This window comes from Nylanderia fulva, unplaced genomic scaffold (genome assembly GCF_048542155.1).
Source record: "Nylanderia fulva isolate GAGA-0341 unplaced genomic scaffold, ASM4854215v1 Scaffold1, whole genome shotgun sequence".
NCBI classification, from domain to species: Eukaryota; Metazoa; Arthropoda; class Insecta; order Hymenoptera; family Formicidae; genus Nylanderia; species Nylanderia fulva.
Window position 1 is genome coordinate 1,245,003 of NW_028189192.1, and position 25,262 is coordinate 1,270,264.

Below are 25,262 nucleotides of genomic sequence, written 5' to 3' on the forward strand. Positions count from 1 at the left end.
CGTATCCCTCGATCGTACTTACTTTTTTATTTTTATTTTGTTTTGTTTCATGATCGTTAAACAGATCGAGACGCTCAGTCAGATTAATCTCGTTTCATCGTAATCTAAGAGATCATTTATATATAAGCGAACACATGAGGAAGAATGTTGAATTTCTTCCGCGATTAATTCTCGGAAGCTCGATTTTATTGATAAACCGAATGCGAAATAAGTTATATAAAAAAAGAGTTAAAAATTAACTTAAAAAAACGAATATTTTCTATTGGAATTTAAAAATTTGAACTTCGCTCTCGAGGCTCCGAGGATTAAATCGTCTCACGAATCTCGTTCGTAAAAAATGTATGATAATTTAGAGGGAAGATCTTAGCCCCCCGAGACATAGATAGATTTGTGTAAAATCGTGTCCATGTCGAAAGAATTCGTTAAAAATGTAGAATGTAGAGATGAAAGTGAGAGATTTATATATAATTTTATTATAAATTAAGATAATATGTATGTCGGGGCGGATCGAAAATTACTTCTGACGTTATTCCGACAGGATTTGGGGGGAAATAATATATATTCGACATGGTCGCGGTTCCAGATCAGACGTGAGAGAGAGAGAGAGAGAGAGAGAGGGAGAGAGAGAAAGAGAGGTCATATTTTAATTTTCGTACGTTTACGCCGTCCTTGCGCGTCGACATTCAAAGTCGGCCACAAGCGTATATAAATATACGAGTACAAATCCTTTAACTTTCGTGTTAACATCCGGATACGCGTGCGCGGGTCTCTTCTAATGAGTATAAAAAAAAAAAAAAAAAAGAAGTTTTGTCGGGAAGGGGTCATTTCGAGTAAAGGAAAACAGGAGTGAAATGTCGTATTCCTAATAATATCTAAATAGTCGTGATATTTTTTCCCTGAGATACTGTCGAACCTCTGTATTCTAAGTGAAGTAAAACAAAAAAAAATGACATTTTTATTTTGTGCATTAAAAGAAAAATAGGGAGGAAATAAGAGACTGAGAAGGAGTATAGATTGAAAATGATAAAAAATGTTCAGGCCCACGTGACGAATCCAAAAATACAGAGGTACGACTATAAATATCTCGAGAAATTATATCAATGCTTTTTACACTTTTTATAAAATAACTCTGTACATCGGCGAAGGTGATCGGATATACATATATGATATCGAATCGACGTGTCCTTTCTTTTTAACGTTAATAATGAGTAGGAATTCCGCAAATTGAATTTCACGATTGATTTGAATTCTGTTTTTCCTTATATAGTTCGATTTTAATACTTTTTTCATTAGAAAAAAATAGAGAATTATTGTTCATTAAAGATACGAAGATTCGATTGTATATCCGAATCGATTTCTAGTTATCGATCCATCGGATCGTTTCTTTGTTCTCCAAAGAAAACGACGCCGATTTTTCTCCCCTTGGACTAAAATGGAGAGTTGCATTTCACTAGCCTCAGTCGACAACGAAACGCGCTCCATTGAAAGCTGAAGGATATTTTTTTCGGATCGGTTATATCCTATATAGAAAAATATTATAGCTTTAAGGATACTACGGAACGTACAATTCGAATACGACCAATCATTAGGAACAAAAAAAAAAGAGGAATCGGTAAGGGAAAAGATACATATATATGATACATCTGCTCCTGTCCGGAAGAAACACTGCCGATCGGAAACTAATCTCAAATCCTTCTCCAGTATCCTTGGAGGGATCGCAAATATTTTTCTATAAGGACTCGAGACGTTCTTCGTGATAAAATCGTAAGGAAATTCGTCCTCTATATCAATCAGCAACCAGCGATCGCGTAAGAGTCTACCTTGTTGACCTTTTCCGATGTTTAATTGCAGTTGCATGGTTTCGGGATTAACGAGATCCGTTGTTGACAAATCTTGAAACTATTCTATGAAGCAGAGAACGAGAGAGAGAGAAAGTGTGTGTGTGTGAGAGAGAGAGAGAAAGCGTGAGAGATTGATGGAATGTCATCGCACGGTGATCCTCCAATTAGTACATTGAAAAAAAATTATTAAATTAATAAATATATATTTAAATACTGTCTAATAAATCATTTATTGGAAGCAAATAAATATTTGTCTGTTTTGAAAAGGATTTTTTTATATCAAATAAATATTTTTCACGTCAAATCAATATTATTAGTTTCAAATAAATGATTTATTAGGCAGTATTGAAATAAATATATTTATTCGAATTCAATAAATTTTTTTTCGGTGGCACGTACTCTTTGATTACGCAACAACAGAGTTATTGTCATATATCAGTAGTAATATCCGTAGTATAACAGCGATTTATACACCATGTAATAACGTCGCGAGCTTTTTCGTATCACTGTATCATCTCTCATTGAAGTGATATATATGATGCAACCGGTCTCATCAGTTCTTTGATACAAAGTACGGGGAAAAAATTGTGTGTGAGAGAGACGATTGTGATATTTGACGATGTACTGAGAAATTTACAAAGCGTTACGGAAAAAAAAATCGGCGTAAGGAAACGTCCTACGAGATAATTTTGTGAGTCAATACGAGGATATACTTGAAGGAAATACTTCTTTTGTATTATACAAGAGAGACTGAAAGAAAGAATATGTGTGTGATGGCAGACAGAAAGCACGTGAGCAAGACCAAAACTTTATCGAAAAAGAGTTTTCCTGTGCAAGAAAAAAATCATAGAAAACGGCCGCCTCTTCTCTTCTCGAGAACTTTATTCGTATGAGACGTAGACGTTTAAAAAAATCGGCAAACAGAGGCGTGAACAGAGATAGCGCGGATGTTAACGACGATAAGGAATGAGGACAGGTATAATAAAGTCGATAAAAAGGCAAATGAAAGAGAATCGAGAGAGTGAGAGAGAGAGAGAGAGAGAAAAATTTGTAATATCGGTGCGTCAGATTTAACCATTATTAGCCATATACTTTACTGGAATATATGAATTATTAATGGGAAAAATCGAAAAAAAAAAAAAAAAATAAAATAAAGAAAGAGGCAAATATAAAAAAATTGGGCTCGTTATTCCTCGAAATCTTCCTTTCGTCTGATTTCTATTATAATATTATTCTTCATATCCTATTTGATTTCTTTTTACGGCTGTCGGATATAGCGCGAAAACACGAAACTTGTAAAATTATAAGTTTTCCAAGTCGAAGACGCCCTGTCACCCTTATTTCCAACAATTGTTATTTCGCAGGCGATATTGATCAAATAGGTGACTCGCAGGCACGCATCTCCTCGGCGGCACGTCCTTAAATAAATTCCAGAGACGAAGACAGCTCAGTCGCGTATTGACGGGGCGGGGCGGAAGTTCGTCGTCGTATTTCCGAAATATGTCCGAACAGCAGACGGATTCGTACGACTCGAGACCGGTAACGTCGAAGAAATCGGAGAGACCGCCGTTTAAATTGTGTTTCTCGAAGAAGGAGCAAACCGGAAAATCCAAAGCTAGCGTGTCAAAAACGGACGGTACGTTTTCTTGGAATTGCGTTGAAGATATATGTCATCGTATATATGAATAAGTTAATTTACAAAAAGTACAAGAATCTTCTTAGCAATTAACTTACGCGATTTTAATCGAACAAGGGGGATTCAATTCTCAGAAAGAACATAATATAATTTCATTACAAGAAAATTTATATCATACAATTATATAGAAGACTTTTAAAGTCATAAATCGGTTATATGCATACTTTGCGAATAAGTTTTCTGATTTAATATTTTTTTGCACAGTTAAAAAGAGAGATATTTAATCTATTGTCTTAGATAATTAAGTTTTTTTCCTTCCGATTAATAATTTCCCTTTTTTGTGTGTTCAATGATATTTAATTTTTTATTTAAAATCTACTGTTATATTATAATTGCAATTATTTATAATATTAAAGATAATACAAGCGCGCGCTATTCTTCAATTTTATATTAAAGAGAATAATATTAAAAAAATAATATAAAGTTTATTTAAACTGCAATATTATTTTTTTACAGAAATCAGCTTATTAAAGAATTAAATTTTAAAATCAAAATATATTAGAAAGAATTAAAATAATAATGTAAATAATACGTTATAATACTTTAACTCGAATAATATTTTTTTGACAGTTATCAGCTGATTTCTGTCAAAAAATATTGATCAAAGATAAAGTGTTATAAAATATTATTTACAGCATATTACTATTTTAATTTTTAACATATATTGTTATTTCAAAATTTAATTAGCATATTTTCGCATTAATAATATTTTTGACAGAAATCAGCTGATTATTTGCTAATTAAATTTTAAAATAATGTTTTAAAAATTAAAATAATAATATGTGTTTTAAGTAATATATTTTAGTTCTTTAAACTCAGTTTAAATTTCAAAAAGCAAAGTTAATGTTTTATGTCATATGATAACAATATATCGAAATTATAATATTTGGGAATTTCTCTATATAAATTGCACCGCGGGTCGCGATCGAGAATGCAGAGACATCCGTGCCGCCACCTGTCAAACGCTATTCGAAGTAACGATACCTCGCAGGATAAATCAACGATTACCGACTGTCACGATCTACAATCAATACTTCGCCGCCATTTTGTTCACCCGTATATTGATGCTTTGTCGTCCACTTTCCAATGAAATACGGAAATCAATGTTTCACGATGAAATATCGTGAGAGTGATCACGAAAGCGTGATTAAACAATCATCGGGAACGCATGAATAAACAATTGACAACGCAGGTGTAATTAATCGAATGCTCTCACCGGTCGATGAATCCTGATAGGGAAGAGGTGAGGAGGTGGGAGGGGATAGCCTTACTTTCTTCTCGTAATCCACAATGACCTTGAACTGGTGAAGCACACGCTCACTATCACTTCACACAGACACTTGTGGATTTACTCCACTTTAAGCCGACCGAAATAAAACACACAAATCACTTAATATATATATATGGCACTCCCGACACTCGCGTCCGGCAAATGCATATCCGATGCATTTGGTGCACGGATCGATCGCATCATCGTCGTTCGGGCCTTACTGCTTACGTTCGATTATTCCCTCTCGATCTGTATCGCAAGTAATACTATCTGATCCAGGCAGGATCGCAAAACACTCGCGAAATTCACTTAAATTCGGACCACCACCGACACGACCGAAGACCCGAAGACGGTAGTTGAGGCGCGTAACTGAGTGAATCTCGCTTTTGAATATCTCAAGTTGTTGAACTCGCGCTGTGATTGGCCGAGAGTCGCACCGTAATTGTAAGCAGCGCTCAGCTGTGATTGGCCGAGCGTCGCGCCGTAATCGTAAGCAGCGCTCAACTGTCATTGGTCGATTGACGCGCTTAACTTGAAAATTAAACAGGCCTGAATTTTGCAATTTATTAATATTTTATAAATATAAATATTTCAAAATTATTGATGACACCATATCAATTTCGATCAAATTATATATATAATTTGTGATTTTCATAATACGTTCTTAGATTTATTATTTCAAAAGATTTTCTATATAATTTTTCAGTTTGTAATATTAATTTGTTAAATTGGTTATATTTTTTGACAGAAATCAGCTGATAACTGTCAAAAGTATATTAGTCGAATTTAAAGTATTATATAACATTATTTACAACATATTACTGTTTTATTAATATATTTATTATATTATTGTTATAAAATATTTATTTAATTAGTAAACGCTTTATTAATATTTTTGACAGAAATTAGTTGATTGAAGCGTTAATTTACTAATTAAATTTTAAAATAATAATAAATTTTAAAAATTAAAATAACAACATATAGTTTTTTAAACTCGATTAATTTCTTGACAGTTATCAGCTGATTTCTGTCAAAAAATATTCGAGTTTAAGTATTTGAAGAATAATGCGCGCTTGTGCGTTGTTTGATATCTATGCTTGCGATGTAATCGCACATATTTTTTTGGTTTCGATTCTCGTGAACCAAGCGTAATACGATCTGAATAAATGCGCACGCGAGGTGTAAAATAAATTACAGCGGACTTCGTCACGCCGAAATTCTACTCGAGGGAATTCGAGGACGCGCGGAATGCTGACGTAAATGACACGCTCGAGAGAATTGCTGCGGAACAGGATGGAAATCCGAGGCGTCTTTATCAGTCACCATTCTTGACCAGCCACACGTAATCCTGACTTATCGACGAATTTCTCAGTTATTTATAGCTCTAACGAAATTAATTTTGATTATTTTCAGTTATGGTTGGTGGCACGACAAAGGAATACATCCGAAGGACACGCGATTCAATTTTCATAAGAGAACATCGGACCTGGTGAGCTTTCAGATGAAAATTTACGCCGAGGATCGAAAGTTGAAAGGTCTTAAACAATAAATTGATAATTATAACGATTCAATTTAGCAAGTATTCACTATGATATATTGACATAATTGTATTTTAGTGATTATAATCTAATAAATCGAAATGCGATTAATAGTGTAATCTTTGTACTTTTTATATTTTCATATAATTATGCATATATAAAATTAGAGAATATTATACGCGCGTAATCAATTTAAGAAATAATCATGTACATTTGTTAAGAATTATACGTATAGATATCGAAAAATAATAGAATTAATAGAATTAAGAGCCAAAAATTTATATTAAAAAGTATGCGGGCATCAAACAATTGTTAAATTAATAAATATTTATTCCTCCCCGTTATATTTTAAATGATTTCTGAATGATGCAAAGATATTTTGTGTTTTGATAATATTTAAAATCGCCTCGGATACCCGGGTATCCGTTAATCGACAGAATGCGTCAGCTGTGTTGCGCATCGCGCAGGCGCGTGCGCGCGTTTTCGATATCTCGCTGCGTTCCCGCCGTTTTGCGGCCGACCAATCAGCGGCGGCGACTCGCCGCCAACCTGTCAGCGCTCGCGGGGCGGTCGCGTGTCCCGCCGTTGTGCGTTGCCGGCAGCCGTTGGTGAACGATCGTTTCGTCGGTGTTCCGCGCGGGACACAAAAACGGAGTAGACCGGAACCGAAGGAGAAGAAGGGCTATAATTCCCAAGAAGGAAAGAGAGATGAATTCCGATGTGATCGAGCACGCACGAGTCTACGAGGAGGACTCCATCCTGCCGAAATCAGAGGAGTTCTCGCCGCCCGACAGGTGAGAGAAATCTTCATCCTCGCGATTATGCTCCTTTTTTGGTTGGTTAACGAAAACCTCACTCTGTTGCTTTTGGATGATGAGACGGGAGGAGGAAGGGAAATCTCAGGCAGGTGTTGCACACCCGCAGAAATTGAAAGCATCTTGGTGATTCTTTTTTTTCTCTTTCCCTCTCTCACTCTCTCCCAGGTATGTGCTCGTATTTCTCTGACCTGATCTAGCCCGATCCTTTTAAGGGAATAGCCGCGGATAGCATTGAAAGGCACAGTAGACCGTTGCTGCTTTTGTTGTGCTTCCGTACGAAATTACTTGATACAACGAGATTTTTTACGGCCGAGAGTGTTAACCCAGAAATTGCCACACTGTCAGTTTCTATCTTCTGTGTTTATATCTCTTCTATCTAATCGGCTTTAGTTATTCGAGGAAATTTACTACATTTCGTGAGAATTGAAGTCGTCTGCCAAGAAAAATATTTCAAGTCTTCTAATTTCTTGCAGCTATCAAACCTTCAAGTGTGAGATTTTTCTATGATAATATCTCGAGCAAACGAAAGTTCTGTATAAAAGTAAACAACGACAAATCATGCATATTTGATGTGAACTTGGAGCAAAGATTTATTTATATAGAGGATAATTTTTTTATTGTTTGTTCCTTCTTCCCTTAGTGACTATATAAATTATATAACTCTTGTCAACTTTATATTTGTTATTATTAAAACAATGTATCTAAAAAAACAAGTATACAATTAAGTTCATAAAGATTTATAAGAAGTATAATTTTTTATTTATATAATTGTATCATTGAGATATATCACGTTGACCTCTGTGATTAAATCTAACTGTCTATATTTGTCCTTTTTAAACGAGTAAATATAAAATAAAATATAAAATATAATAGTGAACAAAGACTCTTCTTCATTATCATATCTTGGTGGAACAGGTTTATATAATTTATTTACAATCTCAGTTTATAAGTAAGGTAATATATGTGTATGTTGCACTGAAAAGAATCCTTTATGTTTGTAGCAAACGGTTACGCTTAGATGATGGCAGCAATAACAATCTAAACAGTACTGTCAATAGCGAGTCTCAAAGTAATACAAGATGGTCATACTCTGCAAATGCCAGTCTTATAGAACCTGAAATCCTGGAGGACATGGGAGTTGGTATGTTAGAAGATAGTGTAATGATTTGTGAAAATACAAAACCATCCACAGAATGTGTAATTTCACCAGCCAGTCTAGTTAATAACAAAAAATCATCGCCAAATGAAAGTAGCGGCTTTGAATATCAAGAAGTTTATAGTTCTAGTTTGGAAACAGTTAATACAGAGAGGTTTGTAAGAGCAGGAAGCTATTTTAAAGGGAGCTATTTGTCTTTTTCATTTATTTATTTTTTATTTGAATTGTAGGATACAACAAGATTCATATGATATGGATGATCTAGCTGTGTTTGCTAGTGTAGAAAATGAATCTGGCTATTCTTCAAGAGTTGAAGCTGATTATTATGGGGATTCAAAAGCAAGCTTTACTAAAGAAAAGATGAATACCTCTGCCAATAAGAGTGAGCAGGCTTGTTTAGATCAGTTTTGTCTATTTAGGAGAAAAAGAAAGCCTTCTATCGAAGGTGAAGATAAGTTTAACAAGCTATCGGATGAAATAATTTTGATGATATTAAAATGGTTACCTAAAAAATATTTGGTAAGTAAATATTTATAAGCTGGAAAATTGTAAATGTTTGCAATATGTTTAATTTATATTTGTATATGTTTCATTTATTTATACATATATTACTTGCATGTAGGTACGCTCTATGCTTGTATGCAAACGTTGGTGTCAAATAGCTCGTGACGAAGCATTATGGACTAGATTAGATCTAGGTAGTAAGGTTTTAAGCGAGGGTACATTAGGCTATATACTACCTCGAGGGGTACAAATTTTAAGATTGGCACAGGCAGAGATCGCAGATCCTATTTTTTACGAGGGTAGCGAAGTTCTTAACAATTTGTACATCAGTAAATTACAATATTTGGATCTATCCATGGCAGTTATATCGCCAACCAGTTTAGCTGCATTATTATCCAAATGTAAATATCTGAAAAAGTTATCATTGGAAAAGTGTACACTAAACAGAGACTGTTGTAAAGCCATTAGTCAAAACACTGAATTAGAAGTTTTGAATCTAACAATGTGCAAGAATATGAATGCTGAGTGTATTACGGATTTAATGACACTCCAAAAGTAAGATTATCTATTTCTATATGTATATAGTACATATGTGCATTGCATTTCAGTTAACTTGTACATGATTAAATTATATTTCAGCTTAACTGCCCTCAACATGGCATGGTGTTGCTTGGATAGTGAATGTATGACTTTACTTTGTAAAACATTACCAGCATCCATTATACGCTTCAATATAGCAGGCTGTAGAAAAACAATAACTGATGATAGTAAGTATATAATGAATTCTGATATTTATCTACTTTCACATTCACACATATATTTGAAAAATATTTTTTTCTTTTTTGCTAATTTCAGATGTGAAAGACTTATCAAAAAGATGTCCAGATATTATAGAATTAGATTTGAGTGATTGCGCTATGCTGACGATTCATACTGTTCATAATTTATTAAATTTTACAAGACTGGAACACTTATCGCTCAGCCGTTGTTACAGCATTCCGCAGTCTGCATATATAAGATTAGCTCATATGCCATGTTTATTATATTTAGACGTTTTCGGCTTAATGTCGGACTCAGTGCTAAAGTCATTACAAACTAGTTGCCGTGAAGTGCCAGAAATTAACAAATACCTCTATAGTTCTGTCGCAAGACCAACAGTCGGAATTCGAAGAACCAGTATTTGGGGCCTACGAGTTAGAGATTGAATTCACATATAGGCAATATTTTTTCATCAATTTATAATAAATCAAGAAACAGAATTTACCAAAGGGAAACCGATTATGTTATACTGTATCTTTCAGACTGAACAGACTGAATACTACGTTGATAAAATTAACTTATTTGGCAAAATAAGAAACTATTCTTTTTTTTTTTTAATAAAGTATATGTAAACATTTAAAATGATTAATGTGTTCTCCTAAAGATTAAATATTGAATTGTTGCTCAGGTATTTTTAAAAGTCTGTATATATATACACTATTAGCAGAATGTGTGTGTACTTTTTATAGTTAAGATTTAGAATTATTGCGGCTGTGCGAGACCGTCTTATTTACAAATATTTTCTTTATCGTGATTATTTGAATTTTGTCAAACATTATTGTTTTGCTGTATACTGATTTTTACCAGTAAAGATCTCAGAAAACTATTTAATGTGGCTGGATAAATATATATTTTAAAAAAATAAAGTTTCTAATTTTTATGTATAGCTTTACATCAGTAGTATCAGTAGTAGTAGTAGTAGTAGTAGTAGTATCAATAGTAGTAGTTAGCTTTACATCAGTAAATAGTTTTTTATATTTGAATATAATAGAACTCTTTCTTTATATTAACTCACTATTTATTCAAAAGAATGATCATAATATGACGAAAGCTAATTAGCTTTGGGCTATCTTGACTCATATATGTATATATATATTTATGTATCTAAAATATGTTGCATATTCTTCAGTTATTTTTTGAATTATAAATTTCCGGAAGCCGTGCTCTTTGCCCACGTTGCGATTACCCATAATTACTTGCGACTTAGGATTTCTTCCTAGATTGGCCAATCAGAAGCTTCCTTGATCGGATGTCATCCCCTCCTTTCTACACACACGTGCGCGATCGCTCGTAAACAAGTCAGACAGGGCAAAGTAACGAAAGAAAAATACATATATCAAAAGTAGAAAGAAGAGACAATTTACAGTAAACATTAGATAAAGACGATGAGCTTGGTTAAATCAATTTATTTTTGTCACATTCGACAGAACATTTTTATGCTTGCTTTTATTAGCTATGTCTATGCATTCTCATTATTTAGATGAGCAATAACCACTTATTAGAAATTGACCGCAAGGAAACAATTTAGATATCCATTAGGCTATTTCAAAAGAGATACATAACTAATTTTAATATGTTGATCTGTATACAAAATTATGGACATTGTTCAAATTGTATATATAGATTGTATATTTTTTCAAAAGAGATTGACATTTGTTAACAATAGTATAATTTACAATGTTTATTGTCAAAAACTAATTTAAAAGTCAATTTTTAATTAGTTTATTATTTTTATTATAATTATTATTATATATATGTATTTCATTATCTAATTGTGTGTCTTAAAAATTTATATATATAATACATAATGCTTGTCAGAAAAACAAGACTAATTTAAAAATCAATTTTTTAATTAGTTTTATTATAATTAGTTCATTTTATATATATATATATATATATAATATAATTATTATTATATGTATTATATAACAATTATTATATATGTACTTTTTATCTAATTTTGTGTTTCAAAAGATCATATATCGTAAAATAGAATAAATTTCATATTTGAATTTGGCGCCTGCGTTCGTGGCCGGGAGCTGATTGGTCGCCACTGCGCTGACGCGCATGCGCCACTTATGTTTTTCCGTCTCGATTCTAGTGACTTTTCGCGAGCGTGTCGTCACCCCCACCACCACTCCGCTATGAAACTCTCGCATGCGCTCAGTTCCAAAAAAAAAAAAAAAAAAAAAATTCAGCCATATTGGTGTGTTGTATCGCTGTACTCAGTGATTTCGAAGATCAGCTAAGGTATCTCGTCCCGAAGACCCGAAACGCCGTTGTCGTGCCCATCCACGACCCTCCCCCGAGCCCGGCCGTCGTTTCTTCCCCGCTGATCCCGGGACCGCGGTCCACGTCGCGCGCGTCGATCCTCCCCGATGTTCGCACGGGGCGAAAAAAAAGTTTGGTTAACGTTGCCACCTTGGATCGCACGACGTCGGCTCTCGTTCCCGAAATCGGGACGAAAACGTGTCAGGATCGCGATTATCCCCCGCGTGACACGTCTCGCCTACGACGCGTCCAGGTCACGAGACTCCCCGAAGATGCTCCGAGGAAGTCGCGCATAAGTCGCTGCTGGTTGTGTCACTCCGCAGAATTTTCGTCCACGCTCTCGTCCTCTTACCCTCTCTTTCCCTCTCTTCGTCCATCAAAGCTCGCGAGCAACCCTGTCGAGCAACAGGTACGAGTTGGTCGGTACGCCCTGATTAGAGATCGCTAATAAGGGACGGCTCTGTCTCTTTATTATGTCGCCCACTCACGCGTCTCTCAAAGCACACTTGAATGTAACAGATGACAAGGTTCTCCTCCACGATGCACGGCGAATTTTCATGATACTTCAGGATTCCTCGAAGAAAGTTGCATTACCACGGTTGTCTTTTCTGCGTGTTACCCTTGTATCGATCTGGCCCTATAAATATATAAATTTCGCGATATCGGTGAAAAAAAAATGAAACATGAAGTGTTATGTTATGCAACAGAACCTTGCGTATTCGATATTTTGTAAGATGCCTTTTATAATACTTGGCTTCATAGAACAATGCACTTGCGGCTAGATGTATACTTTGTATTACAAATTACTGGTCTTATTTGATTTTTTCTTTTTTATAGGAGATAGTTCATCATGACGGATTCCATGAAGTTTGGTCCAGAGTGGTACGTGACTTTTATTGCTATTGAGGAGTTCATTAATTTATATTTGTGACATTTGTAGTTATATGATTATATTGTTTGTAGGTTGCGCACTGGTGGTAGTGGCGGAGGTGGCGGAGGAAGCACAAGCTTGAGTACACCTCGGTATCAGTTGGCAGAGCATAGATATGGTCGGGAGGAAATGTTGGCTTTGTTCGACCGCAATTGTAAAGCTCCGGAGCAGTTGACAAATTTTCCAGCCTTGTATGTAGAGAAAACTCAATTTCCATTGGCTCTTACACAGATGACAGAGGATGAAACGGTAATTAAACATACATATTGTATATTAATTATTGCAATGCATTCTGGTATTATATAATTTATATTTTTATTATGCAAAGTAATAGTTTAATTTATTTTTTTGTTATTTTTGATAATAGTAGAAAGAAGGAAGGTCAAATTATTCTATTGTTATATATCTTGGTCTCTCACTTGTCCCCTCCTTTTTACTTTGTTCTATATTAGGAATATAGGATATCTAAAAATATAACACTGGAGCCCCTTTAATACTGGAGCTCTCACTTCAATTCTTTTTTTCACTAAACAACTTACTTTTTTATGCTTTGAAAATAATTCGTTTTTTGATTTATTTTGTTTTTTTTTTATCCAACATCATCTCTTTTTGAGTTATATATGTATATATATAAGTACACGTGCATATGTATGTATACTTGTATGTGTATGAATGTGTGTGTATATATTAATGTTAAATATTTGTGTTCAGATTTATAAAAAAATGTCAATGAAAAACAGAATAGTTTTTTCAATAGATATTTATTCTATTTTTCATGTTTCTAACATAAATGTTTTTTTTGCTGCTTTGTCAACATTATTTAGAAGAAATAAATGTCTATTTTTTTAAAAGCATAAGTTTACATAGTGTTTGTTATTCAGGACAATCTTCTTTTGTGTTACTATTTTAAAATTGTAAAAAATAAGATGTTTATTTGAGAAAACTATCTTTTTTTTGTCAATTGTTATATAATATTCATGTGTATCTTGCAGCGTATGTGGAATGGAATATCTAGTATTGGCAGCCGTGGAAGAGGTAGCAGCGTGGATCGTGGACGTGGTAGGACTGGAAGAGGAGGCTTATACTCGTCTCATTATTCACGCGGGGTCGGTTTCGGGGACGATTCCGGTGATGGGATACGAATCGAGGGCCAATCCTTTCAGGTATATAGCTTGTGTTCTTTTCTTAAGAGATGATCTCTTCGATACATATATTTTTTCTTTTTTTCTTTTTTTTTGCATCAATTTCTCATTCTTTTACTAATGAATTTTACAAAAGTATAAATAAAAGAGATAATACTCGCTGATTAAATCATGATTAAATCATAATTAGATACAAAAGTTTAACCAAGCTATCGCAGGATGAAAAAAGCTCAAAGATTTTTTTTATAGGGAAGAAATAGGCCGTTTGATAGGTCCCAAAGCGAACGTGGCTGGCCAGAGAGAAATGGTGCTGCAGATCCGGGAGAATGGAACGGCTCAACTAGTCCGAGAAAAGAATTAAGTCGTGGGACTAGCGGTAGTTCGCTTATGGAAAGCAATTGGAGACGTCATCGCGGAGGAGGAGAAGACGATGATGGTTGGCGCAAGTGGGGTAAGTATACGCGCATCGCTTCGTTTATTTAAAAAGAGAATTTTGTATTATACATACACATACACACACATATATATATATATGTATGTATATATATATATATACACATACGAGCTTATGTAATGAAACGACATATTTATTTTAGGAAGAAGTAGTTGGCGTGAGGGTGGCAATATAGATCGGGATAGGCTGGACCGAAATGATGGTGACGGAGAGGAAAGCAGAGGTGGCGGACCGGGAAGATGGGAACATCGTGGAAATCACAGACCCTCCCACGACTCAAGTCATCATCCGCCGCCACGAACCGCTCGCTCTTGGGAATCGAATCATCATGATAATCACGACAATCTACCCGAGTGGTTAATATTAAATTTTATTGTTACGGTGTTTGTATACATTATATTTATTATTTTTTATTTTATTTCTTAAACTTGATATTTTAGGGCGACGGAAAATCCGAGTGAAAGCGGCGGCAGTTTCGACGCTTCGGGCGCGTTCCATGGTGGAATGTATTCAGACGATGATGAGGACGGTGTGGCGGGTGCTTCCCAGCAAGGTAGAACTCGACGCGTTTCGGAAGGCAGTGCTTCTAACGTAGTGAAATCTAGTAACAAGACATTGACTTTCGGAACGGGTTCTGTCCAATCGTTGAATCGCCATACAAATAATACAGTCGGTACATTAAGTAAGGAACGATCGAAACCATTGGATTCACTCGAGGACAAGGATAATTCTATAGAGAAAGAAAGATCTAATTCGCCCTCTGCCAAGCAGAGCTCTCCACCGGTTGCACCAACGACTGAGAGCATTCCTACGAAGACCTTGACGACACCTTCGGATCTTATACAGAAGAAAACTGTCATCGGATCCGTCAGTGTGAATAAAGTCGAGACCGGTGAGAAACCTGGCGAACCCCCGAGTAAAGCTCATGATAAAGAGAACACGCAGACACAGGAGGTTATAAAAGAGCCGCAAATAATTGCTACCGCGATCAATCGACAGATTCCTCTGGAGCAGTCGAAGGTCGTGCATAATCCAGGAACTGCTAGTATCAGGCAGAGAACGGAAGACGACTTCGATAGAATGAAGGAAGAGGCCGATGCGTTGGTAGCCAAATTAATGGCAGATGAGGAAAGCCACAAGGAGAAGACGATCGCTACCGGTGTCCCGTCCGCAATTAGCGGTAATCAAACTTCCGCGGTTTCCGCCACGGGTAATCAGGAAAAATGGTTTTACCGCGATCCACAGGGTGAAGTTCAAGGACCGTTCTTGGCTACTGAAATGGCCGAATGGTGCAAAGCTGGTTATTTCACTACAGGATTATTAGTGAGAAGAAATTGCGATGAAAGGTACGCTACGCTCGGTGATTTGATCAAAATGTGCGGAAGAGTACCATTTACACCTGGTCCACCAATACCTCCTTTAAAGGTAGGTTGATATATTTTTAAAGATAGGTTTATTTCATTTTATGCAATCTTTTTAAATTTTTATATTATATTTTTGTAATGTAAATAACTTGACAAATCCGAGGGAAGGAAGTAAAAGGAAAATGAGTTTTATTTATAGTCATTTATAAAACGTTACATATTTTTATCTTGCATTCAATTTCTCTAGTAATTACTATTAAATATGTTTGCATTAATATCAAATATACTTTGATTTGTAGTTGACGGAACAAGTAATCCCGCCTGTTCCTACTACCGTACCAGCTGGGTTGGCGGCGGCTAATGCTATACCGAAAGCCGGAATGGATGATCCGTTGTTGTTAATGACGTATCAGCAAATGCAGATGTTACATCAGCAGATGTTATTCAGGCAGATGAGATCATCGGCGATAGCCAAGTTGTCGCAGTCGGAACATTGGACAACGCTGAGTCCCGTAGAGCAAAATCAACTGATACTACAGTATGTCATGCAGGACGGAGTGCAAGAGATTCCGGAAGTACCGATAACAAACCCGTTTGTGCCTCATCTCGCTTCTCAGACGACTAATCCTGTCATGCAACTCTTTACTCAGATGCAACAGGTACCGCATCAGTAGGCTAATTCGATGTTTTACATCGACATGCACATTGATATTACATTGAGGCATTATTTTTCGCGCAGGCGAAGACGCAACCTGAAACACATCTGCCGACGAATCCACATGCAGCCGCATCACCCCATCCGGCCACAGTAGATCCCTTACAGCAGTTGATTCAACAGATTGGCGGTATGCAGAATTTACCTGCCATGCAACAACCAAATATTGCTCCGACCCCCGCGCCAACGCAAGAGGCGGATAATCCGATAAAATCTCTGCTACGTCAACTCAACGTCAATACGAATGGTCATCCGCAGGCGCCTCACATGGACACTGTCTGGCCGCAACCCCCGCCACAAATAGCTCCACAGTTTAATGCGCAAAATTGGTTAGCGCAGGTGCGTTGCGTCATGTAATATTCAAAGTTTGCACAGATGTGAAAATTATGCGTTTGAAAAGTGAATTCAATCTCATTTATTTGTCATATCTCCTTTCTTCCAGGTTGGACCCATTCCCGCCATGCCTCCTGGACAATTACCCGGTTCTCTGTGGGACTTACACGCTAAAGATATGAAAACCGAACAGCAAATACTGGTAATTCGATCTTTTTACTTCATTTTCAAAGATATGGAAAAACTAATGCGTTATTTTCTCCTTTTTAGGAAGAACAGAATCTTAAGCTACAAGAGGATAGAAAAAAGGAAGAGTTAAAGAAGCAAGAAGAATTGCAACGCCAAGCGGAGGAAGAGAACGCGAAGAGAAAGCAAAAGGAGGAACAAGCTAGACAAATCGAAGAAGCGAAGCGTAAAGACGAGGAGAGGAAGAGAAAGGAAGAGGAGAAGAAACGAAAAGAGGAAGAGAAACGCAAGCAAGAAGAAGAACAGAAGAAGAAGGAAGAGAAGAAACGTAAAGAAGAGGAGAAGAGACGGGAGGAGAAGAGAAAGCAGGAAGAAGAGAACTTGAAAAGAAAGCAAGAAGAGGAGAGAAGAAAGCGGGAAGAGCTTAAGAAACAGGAGGAAAAACTGAAGAAGGAGGAAGAGAAGAGAAAGAGATTGGAGGAAGAGCAAAAGAAAGAAGAAGAGAGACTTAGGTATGTATGCAGCAAACGAATAAAATAAATAAATAATGAATGAAACTTATACGCTTGTAAACTTTTACAGGAAAGAAATGGAAATGCGACGGCAGGCGGAAGCAGAGGAACAAGCGCGTCGCGCGGAACAACGGCGAAGAGAAGCCGAGGCGCTGCGTAAGCTTCAGGAACGAAATAAGGCTCCTTGGGCTCAGACTCCTCGCGCGATGGCTTCTACCGCTCATACCTCGCTCGTTGATATTCAAAGATTCGAGAGAGAGAAGAAAGCGGTAAACGATGCATCTTTAAGCAATCACATTTGTTATGCGCGTGATGTATGTGATATTTTTATTCTTGCTATCTTACAGGAAGAGCAACGGGTTCAATTGATCCAGCAACAGATGGCGGCGCAACAAAAGGTGATAGAAGCCGCGCAGGAAGCATCGGCTATTGACTCGTCCAAACGATTGCAATTCAAATGGGCAGAAAAGGCTATCGCTTCTAATAAACCACTTCAAGTGAAGAGCCTCGCGCAGATTCAGCAGGAAGAACAAGAACGCATCGCTAAGGTAAAGGTACTTATTGCTTCCTGAGTTATACCAGCGATGAAATAAACTTGTTTTAAAGAGACCCGTGCGACAAGAAATTAAATATTCTTTCCCTAGCAACAGGAAAGAGAACGACAGGAGAAGGCCAACCAAAAAGAATCGGCGAGTATGCTGCAGAATGCTGGGATATGGGGTACGGCATCGCAGGCCTTGAACTGGGCCAACTCGAGCACGTCGACTAGCCATGCGTGGTCGACCAGTTCTGGTAATAGTGGTTTCTGGGATGATCCTGCGCCCGTCAAGTCGTCCGCGACTATGAAACAACCAGCTATTAAGCAAACTGCGATCGTGAAATCCAGTATTCCTAGCCAGCAGCAGCAGCAACTACAACAACAGAATAGCAACAATAAGACATCCAAGAGCAAAAACAAAAGAGAAGAGGAACTGGTGAAGAAATTATTTGAACAGAACACTGCCAAGACCGACGAGTTCACGCAATGGTGTAACAAAGCGTTGGGCGGTATACAGGCGTCGGTGGATAGTAAGTATCGCGCGTCAAGTTTATCAATGTCATTGAATGTTTACTACACCTATCACGTGCATTTGCAGTCCCTACATTCGTTGGATTCCTGCGGGACATAGAATCGGCTTATGAGGTGAAAGAGTACGTTCGCGATTATCTTGGCGATACCAAACAGAGCACGGAGTTCGCCAAGCAGTTCTTGGAGAAGCGAAGCAAATGGCGATCGGCACAGCGTCCGCAGGCACAAGCGGACGATCTATGCAAACCGGCCCCGGCCGTTAATCCGAATGCACCTGCAGAATTTCAAGAAGTGAAGGTTTGCGTCTGCTCTTTTCAACTGAACTGACTATAAAGGAAAGAGATAAATTCTGTTCAGCCAGTTCAGCTGAAAAAAACAGACCTCTTGTTAACGTTAGTGACAATCTCTCTTTTTTTTTTTTTTTTTTTTTTTTTTGTATACTTTGAGATATATTAAAATATTACATCTATATTAGAGTAGATATTTTTTAATCCTTCTGTTAATACATAATTTTTTGATTTTTTCATCAATGTATGCGTTTTGACATATTGCACTGACTAATTTTTTTTTTTACAACAGCTGCTGGGCATTAAACATTCTTTCTCGTTGAATTATTTTAGGAGGTTTTGAAAAGGCCTTTTGTATTTTGTTTCGAAGAAAAATTCTGATATATTTTTAATGTTTAAAATTGCTTTGAGTGCCCATTCATTGACAGAAAGATTAATAAAGCATTATTTTAATATTATTTGTCATAGAAGAAAGTTAATTATTTTAAATACTTTTATGGGTGAAATTACATCGTGCAAAACATGTTAGATAATAACCGCTCTTCTTTCTTTTAGGGAAAATCCAAAAAACCAAAGAAGGGAAAGATGTTCAAGGTGGACAACAGAATCCTTGGCTTCAGTGTAACCGCGGCCCCCGATCGTATTAACGTAGGTGATCGCGATTACGGTGAAGGAGTCTGAGCTGTTTCGCCAATTTACCTCGTGGAAATGATGCAACGCTCTCGATTTACACATCGCAAACGGTTCGTTATTTATTTATTGTTCATTGCCAAACGGATGCTGCTGAGAAGAATCGCCCGCCAACACTAGGGTACCTTCTTCTTGAAGCATACAAATACTTTTTACGATTCAAAGGGAAGAACTCGATCGTCCTTCAATCAATCGTCGATGACAGTCTAGAACTGTGGCTGAGCGTGGCGTTATTTTCTTATTACATTAAACAGAAAAAAAGCTCCATTGTACATATTACTCAGAAGATGAATATTTCAGAAAGAAAGAGGAGGACGGACTTACTTTTTCCTATGTATGTACGCGCGACAATTAAAGTTGAAAACTTTTATAACATTTCACCACCATTGTCATTTAAATCCCTAAGCCACAAGATGAGAAAGAAAAAGGGAGAAAAAAGATATATAGAGATATAACAAGCTGTATGGCAGTCAATAGCAATATGTGTATGTAAAGGTGTTCAACGAGAGAGAAAGAAGTAATATGTATATGTATATATATCTATATATATATACACATACAGAGACACACACATATAAATATTAAAACGTGCTTGTGTTGTGAGATCGCGAAAACCATCATCTCTGCGTCTCAAATTGAATATATATGCGGTGCGTCAGTATTTGTCCTCACTGAATCCTATGGATTTTTTGCTTCGTCGCAGATATATATTCGTCGAGAAGAAAGAAGATTCGCGCGCTTTGTATTTGTACAACAGATTTTACAAATGATTTAATCTTCTCCCTCCTCCCCCATATGCATTTTGTGCACGAAAAAATTTCTTCCTTCACTTTTTTAATAATACTTTTTCGCCGTTATAATAATACCACAATCTTAATAATGATACTTTAAGCAGAATTTCATGTATACACAACAGTAGTATTGCATACGCAGATATTAATGATTAAGATTCGTGTTACTCTCTGTAACAACGAATGAACAGGGAGAGAAAAAGAGAAGGAGAGATTCAGCATCCTCTTTCATGATATTAAGAGTAATTATGAAATAAAACTAGCTATTTTCAACATAGCATTCTTGATTAGAAACTTTTGGTTTTATAGTAGAAGAAAGAGCAATAGTGATTTAAAGATATTTGTATTATTAATTCCACACAATCTCGCGACAGCGTAGATGAAATTGTGACATCACTGATAACCGCATGTGTGGAAATTCTCACTTGTCGTAGTCCTCTTGTAGTCGATCTAATAGTTAAAAAAAAATTTGAAAAGACTTTGAAAAACTTACACGGGGAGACTTAAATGATACACAACACATGATCAGAGAGGCGGAGTACTTTTTTGTAAAGTTTTATTTTATAACTCTCTTGTAAGTGTTGTAGTTGAAGATCCGAAAGGGGGAACCTTTTTAGCACTTTTTAAGGACATTCGTTTCATTGTGTCTCTGACTAATATGCATCGATAGATGCGATATTAGATAAGGATGTAATATTGCGACAGACCTGACCACTCGTAATATTATGATGGTTGTTAAGTAAGGTTCATTGATCTTCTCTTGCTTAAGATTATAAAAAATAAGTAGGAGAAGATCCGTAGAACCTTGTACGTGAAAGATTTATGTATAAATAGATTAATGTACAGAGTATACGCGCGATGAAGATTAAACAAACAGACGAAAGCGATAATTAACAAATAATTAATATTGTATCAATATTCTATTATTGTATTTAACATACAACGTAACTAAAATAAATATTATTATTTTTAATTTAACTTTCTTATTGTTTTACATTAATTTTTATTTCTTATTAATCGCGAAGTTGAAGTATTGCAACATGTGTATTAAGTTTTTATTTTAAAGTACGAATGTTATTTTAAAAAAAAATTTTTTTTTACAATTTTATACATTTCGTACACTTGTATACTCTGTATGCGCAGATGATGATTACTAGCTGAACAAAAGTATGGCAGATTTTTAATCGCAACGTTTAAAAAAAAAGAAAGAGATAGAGAGATGAAGTTACTACTTTATTGCTTTTTACGGGGAAAGAGAGAAGAAAAAATACTCGCGAAAAATTATCGATTGTATAACGCGCGGTTTGATGAATTACACGAACACGAATAAACCTTTCTACTCCACACATATTGCTACAAATAACTGCTTAAAGATTAGCGCGAATTGTTTTAAAACGTAAGCACGAACTATCCGTAATACACACGACGATATTTTGTAATGCTAATGATGCAATAAATATCTTTCTTAAGCATATGTAACTATATGTGTATGCGGGGTGCGAGCGACGTTGGATATCGTTACAAATTGTTATACGTGTTATGCATTGATTCATACGAGATGTCACACATGTATCATAATAAAAAAAAATCCACACATTTAACGGATAAAGTATTATTTTCATAAACGAACTAACGTCGGATGTTGAACATCATGCGCTATTATATTTGTTTTTGGAATGATACACAGAGATTACAAAGAGCAGCACGATATAATAAATAAAATTGTTATAAATAGTCGTCTCAGTTGTAATAATTTTATATACAAGTATATATGACGGCGATTTGTACTTTCTCCTTTCGCGTACTTTTGTTTCGTGTGTCGTATATTAGTTTATGCACAACATCTTTACATAGATATATATTTATATTTCTTTAAAAATTTTGTAGATAAATGCAACATGATGATTGGTCTTCTTCATATAACGATAATTTATATAACGATAATTTGCAGAGAATGTAAATTTTCTGGAATGTTTCCAAAGTAAATGGACCGTATGAAATACTTGAACACATTAAGAAGTTTACATTCCAGGCTTCTATAACAGTTAATCATTTTTTCCTTTCCCATTGGATGGCATAACTTCAATCTCGTTGTAGTCCCGCGCAATATCGATGTACTGAAAATTTATTTATTTATAATTATAAATGTAAAAAAATCCCTTTCTGATATACATTTGATATATGCTGCACAAACACAAGCATATGAAACAGACATTTAAAAGTCAGTAATAAGACGCAAAATGTATATAAATAGCTAAACATGTAAATATTGCGTGAATTATGTATGTAATCCTACTATATATTTATAATATTTTACCTTTCTTGGAACAAAGAATTCGAGAACTTGTAATATTATATAGCACAAAGATATCACAAGCAAATAGGCCAATACACCACTTTGCAGCTGACTCGTCAATTGCTGTCCCAGATTTTTCTTTGTTTCACGTTTCACCAAATTATACACTATCTCTGTACGTTTTGTGATATTGAACCAGTTGTAATATAAACCTATTCTCCTGTGCATCTCCAAGGGACATCTAATGTTGCCCTTCTTATAGTCAGCTATAGCAGTCTCCAATCCCTCGATTAACGCTGGTACAGTGGGTTCGACGAGATAAATCAAATCTGATGGCAGAACTTCCGGAATCCCTCCGACCTTTGTCGACACTACTTGCAAACTGCAAAACGATATCGATCACATCTGATACTTGGTAAAATTTTGTTGGTAAAGAATATTAAGAAAATTATTTATTTAACTTGAATTTATTTAATATTTAATATTAATTTTTAATATTAATTTTTCAAAATTTATTTAAATAAATAATATTAATTTTATACCTAAATATATCTGATATCTTTTAAATATTTTATTTAATATTTTTACCTATGTATTTGATATTTCTAATATTTATGGGAAAAGAGTTAAAAAAAAGATTTAAGATGAATTTTATATAGATTTTTACAAGAGAGTAAGCGAGAAAACTACAATGTTTACCCGCAAGAAGCTGCCTCTACAATGGCCATACAATAAGCCTCTGTCAGACTCGTATTGAGAAAGATGTGACCCTTATTTAAAACGTGTTTAACTTGAGAGTGTTCCAGACTGCCCAGCAGAGTGACTCGGTGTTGCAGCAGATTTCTCTCCCTCACTTCTTCTATCAGCCATCTCTTCGGCCCATCTCCGCCAATTAGAAATTGTACATTTTTATAACGTAAACAAATCTCGGGTATTATATGGGCTAGAAGATCCACGCCCTTCCTATACACCAATCGCGACACTATTACTATAGTAACTGAAATTGACAATTACATTACAATAATTAGAAAGTAATACATTTCTAATGTAATCGATGTAATGTAATGCAACAGTATATAAAACAAGATTTCAAGTTTCATTATACTTACTAAATTCGTTGCTCCGTTTACTGACATCAGGCGTAAACAGCGCGGTGTCAACGGCATTTGGAATGACTGATACCTTCTCCTTCTTCACTTTGGCTCGTAACACTGTGTTCTCCTTGCCAATATGAGATACACATATACAATGATCACAATCGACTAACGATATCTGTAGAAATTTGTTTGTCAGAATAGCTGACGCGTCTGCAAAACCAAAAAGGGAGTGATCGGTGAAAACTATCTGCAAACATTAATATTAGTATTAATAGTAATCTTTAATTCCATCTGAAAACAGCTAATGTAGCTGTCAAAACTTACTTTCAGTCCCATTAATTTGCCAATCAACATTCCCTCGTGCGCTAACGCAGAGAAAGCAGAATGTCCATGTATTATCTGTATCTCTTCCCTTACAAAGATGTACCTAATAAGTGGAAGGGAGCATATCATCGTCGGAAGAACACATTGATTGTAGAAAACCTTGACGGGAATATAATATACCTTAAATAAAAATAGACATTAAAATTGAATCGGTTACAAGGATGAAATGTAATGAAGATGAGAAAAGTACAATGCGTACTTTCAATCCATTTGTCATATATCGTATGCCTACTCTATCCCCGTAGGAATGAGTGAGTATCACCACTTTGTGTCCATGTTCTAGCAGACATTGGGACAAATTGAAGATATGCTCCTCGACGCCGCCCATATTTGGATAAAAGAAATCCGAGACCATGCTGGAAAAAATTATAATGTACAAAATTCAGGTGATTTTTATAAGTAATAGCAAGACAGAGCTATAACGTTTTATATTATTATATGTATCTTATATATTTATTGTTGTATTATTTATTATTGTTATTATATATTATATTTTTTATTAATAATTTCTATTATATATTTATTATTATACAGTAGATATTAGACATATACGAACCATATTTTATGTCTGACACTGCTCATTTTTACACCTATACATGATTCATACTGATCTACTACAAATTCATTGTAACTCCCCGTTTGGTAACTCCCTCTCCTTTTTTTCTATCTCCTACTAATTATTATCTAATTATAGTCAATTCAGCCATGTTTTAATATTATACATCTTCAATCTAAATTACGATTCAATTTTCTGATAACGATACCAAACACTCATTTACACGACGCTTTCGGAAAGCATTCTAATTCTAACCACACAAGACGAGAAATTTAATTCGCGCGAGATTTGATGACGAAAGCGGCGAAACGGTCCAATTGCCGAATTTTTTCTCGCCGGTTATTTCAAGCGATCTTTCGTAAACCAATCAGGATCGTCTTCAACATTACAATATCTCTGCCGTAAATTAATTCAGCTGTATGTATACGTGGAACTTTGACGATGACAATTGCAAATTGAGAATATTTAAATTGCAATTGCATAGGTTTTTGCCTTTTATGGCTTTTCGTTTAGAGCGCGCGTTCCATTTGGCGCTTTGACGT

At 35.5% G+C, this 25,262-nt stretch overlaps 4 protein-coding genes across 8 annotated transcripts; 3 read left to right on the forward strand and 1 right to left on the reverse strand.

Annotated features, from left to right (window-relative positions):
* The first annotated feature begins 3,288 nt into the window (after positions 1-3,288).
* LOC114939561 (uncharacterized) lies at positions 3,289-6,388 on the forward strand. Its single transcript, XM_029313898.1, has 3 exons — positions 3,289-3,477; positions 6,005-6,149; positions 6,221-6,388. Exons 1-3 carry the CDS (start codon positions 3,342-3,344, stop codon positions 6,354-6,356), a joined length of 417 nt encoding a protein of 138 aa, XP_029169731.1. The 5' UTR covers positions 3,289-3,341; the 3' UTR covers positions 6,357-6,388.
* A 529-nt stretch (positions 6,389-6,917) lies between these two features.
* Skp2 (S-phase kinase-associated protein 2) lies at positions 6,918-10,522 on the forward strand. Its single transcript, XM_029313894.2, has 6 exons — positions 6,918-7,139; positions 8,165-8,473; positions 8,550-8,838; positions 8,942-9,378; positions 9,463-9,590; positions 9,679-10,522. The coding sequence occupies exons 1-6, from the start codon at positions 7,054-7,056 to the stop codon at positions 10,026-10,028; spliced, it is 1,599 nt and encodes a 532-aa protein (XP_029169727.1). The 5' UTR covers positions 6,918-7,053; the 3' UTR covers positions 10,029-10,522.
* A 1,287-nt stretch (positions 10,523-11,809) lies between these two features.
* LOC114939598 (GIGYF family protein Gyf) lies at positions 11,810-21,988 on the forward strand. Of its 5 annotated transcripts, none has more exons than XM_029313951.2 (16): positions 11,810-11,892; positions 12,751-12,795; positions 12,877-13,093; positions 13,837-14,007; positions 14,236-14,437; positions 14,583-14,796; positions 14,881-15,865; positions 16,104-16,463; positions 16,544-16,858; positions 16,962-17,054; positions 17,123-17,550; positions 17,621-17,819; positions 17,898-18,104; positions 18,195-18,618; positions 18,687-18,916; positions 19,462-21,988. In XM_029313951.2, the coding sequence occupies exons 2-16, from the start codon at positions 12,764-12,766 to the stop codon at positions 19,585-19,587; spliced, it is 4,203 nt and encodes a 1,400-aa protein (XP_029169784.2). In that variant the 5' UTR covers positions 11,810-11,892; positions 12,751-12,763; the 3' UTR covers positions 19,588-21,988. The 5 variants fall into 5 exon arrangements, with proteins under 5 accessions (XP_029169784.2, XP_029169789.2, XP_029169788.2 ...); XM_029313956.2 differs by having other exon boundaries at positions 18,201-18,618; XM_029313955.2 differs by having other exon boundaries at positions 17,898-18,098.
* Positions 21,989-22,027: 39 nt separating this feature from the next.
* PIG-A (phosphatidylinositol glycan anchor biosynthesis class A) lies at positions 22,028-25,179 on the reverse strand. The gene is made up of 7 exons (XM_029313959.2): positions 24,721-25,179; positions 24,364-24,520; positions 24,105-24,284; positions 23,793-24,027; positions 23,383-23,680; positions 22,705-23,065; positions 22,028-22,504 (listed from the first exon to the last, which is right to left on the reverse strand). Exons 1-7 carry the CDS (start codon positions 24,744-24,746, stop codon positions 22,433-22,435), a joined length of 1,329 nt encoding a protein of 442 aa, XP_029169792.1. The 5' UTR covers positions 24,747-25,179; the 3' UTR covers positions 22,028-22,432.
* Between the last annotated feature and the right edge of the window lie 83 nt (positions 25,180-25,262).

Bases quoted from the DNA above. Each gene is read 5' to 3' on its own strand.
- LOC114939561 (XM_029313898.1), top strand. From the start codon at position 3,342: ATGTCCGAACAGCAGACGGATTCGTACGACTCGAGACCGGTAACGTCG. The intron at 3,478-6,004 runs GTACGTTTTCTT...AATAAATTACAG, and splicing joins TAGCGTGTCAAAAACGGACG to CGGACTTCGTCACGCCGAAA. The intron at 6,150-6,220 runs GTAATCCTGACT...GATTATTTTCAG, and splicing joins CCATTCTTGACCAGCCACAC to TTATGGTTGGTGGCACGACA.
- Skp2 (XM_029313894.2), top strand. From the start codon at position 7,054: ATGAATTCCGATGTGATCGAGCACGCACGAGTCTACGAGGAGGACTCC. The intron at 7,140-8,164 runs GTGAGAGAAATC...TTATGTTTGTAG, and splicing joins GAGTTCTCGCCGCCCGACAG to CAAACGGTTACGCTTAGATG. The intron at 8,474-8,549 runs GTTTGTAAGAGC...TTTGAATTGTAG, and splicing joins GAAACAGTTAATACAGAGAG to GATACAACAAGATTCATATG.
- LOC114939598 (XM_029313951.2), top strand. From the start codon at position 12,764: ATGACGGATTCCATGAAGTTTGGTCCAGAGTG. The intron at 15,866-16,103 runs GTAGGTTGATAT...TTTGATTTGTAG, and splicing joins CACCAATACCTCCTTTAAAG to TTGACGGAACAAGTAATCCC. The intron at 17,055-17,122 runs GTAATTCGATCT...TCTCCTTTTTAG, and splicing joins AAACCGAACAGCAAATACTG to GAAGAACAGAATCTTAAGCT.
- PIG-A (XM_029313959.2), bottom strand. From the start codon at position 24,746: ATGAGCAGTGTCAGACATAAAATATG. The intron at 24,285-24,363 runs GTACGCATTGTA...TTTTTATTTAAG, and splicing joins ATATGACAAATGGATTGAAA to GTATATTATATTCCCGTCAA. The intron at 23,681-23,792 runs GTAAGTATAATG...TGTCAATTTCAG, and splicing joins TAAACGGAGCAACGAATTTA to TTACTATAGTAATAGTGTCG.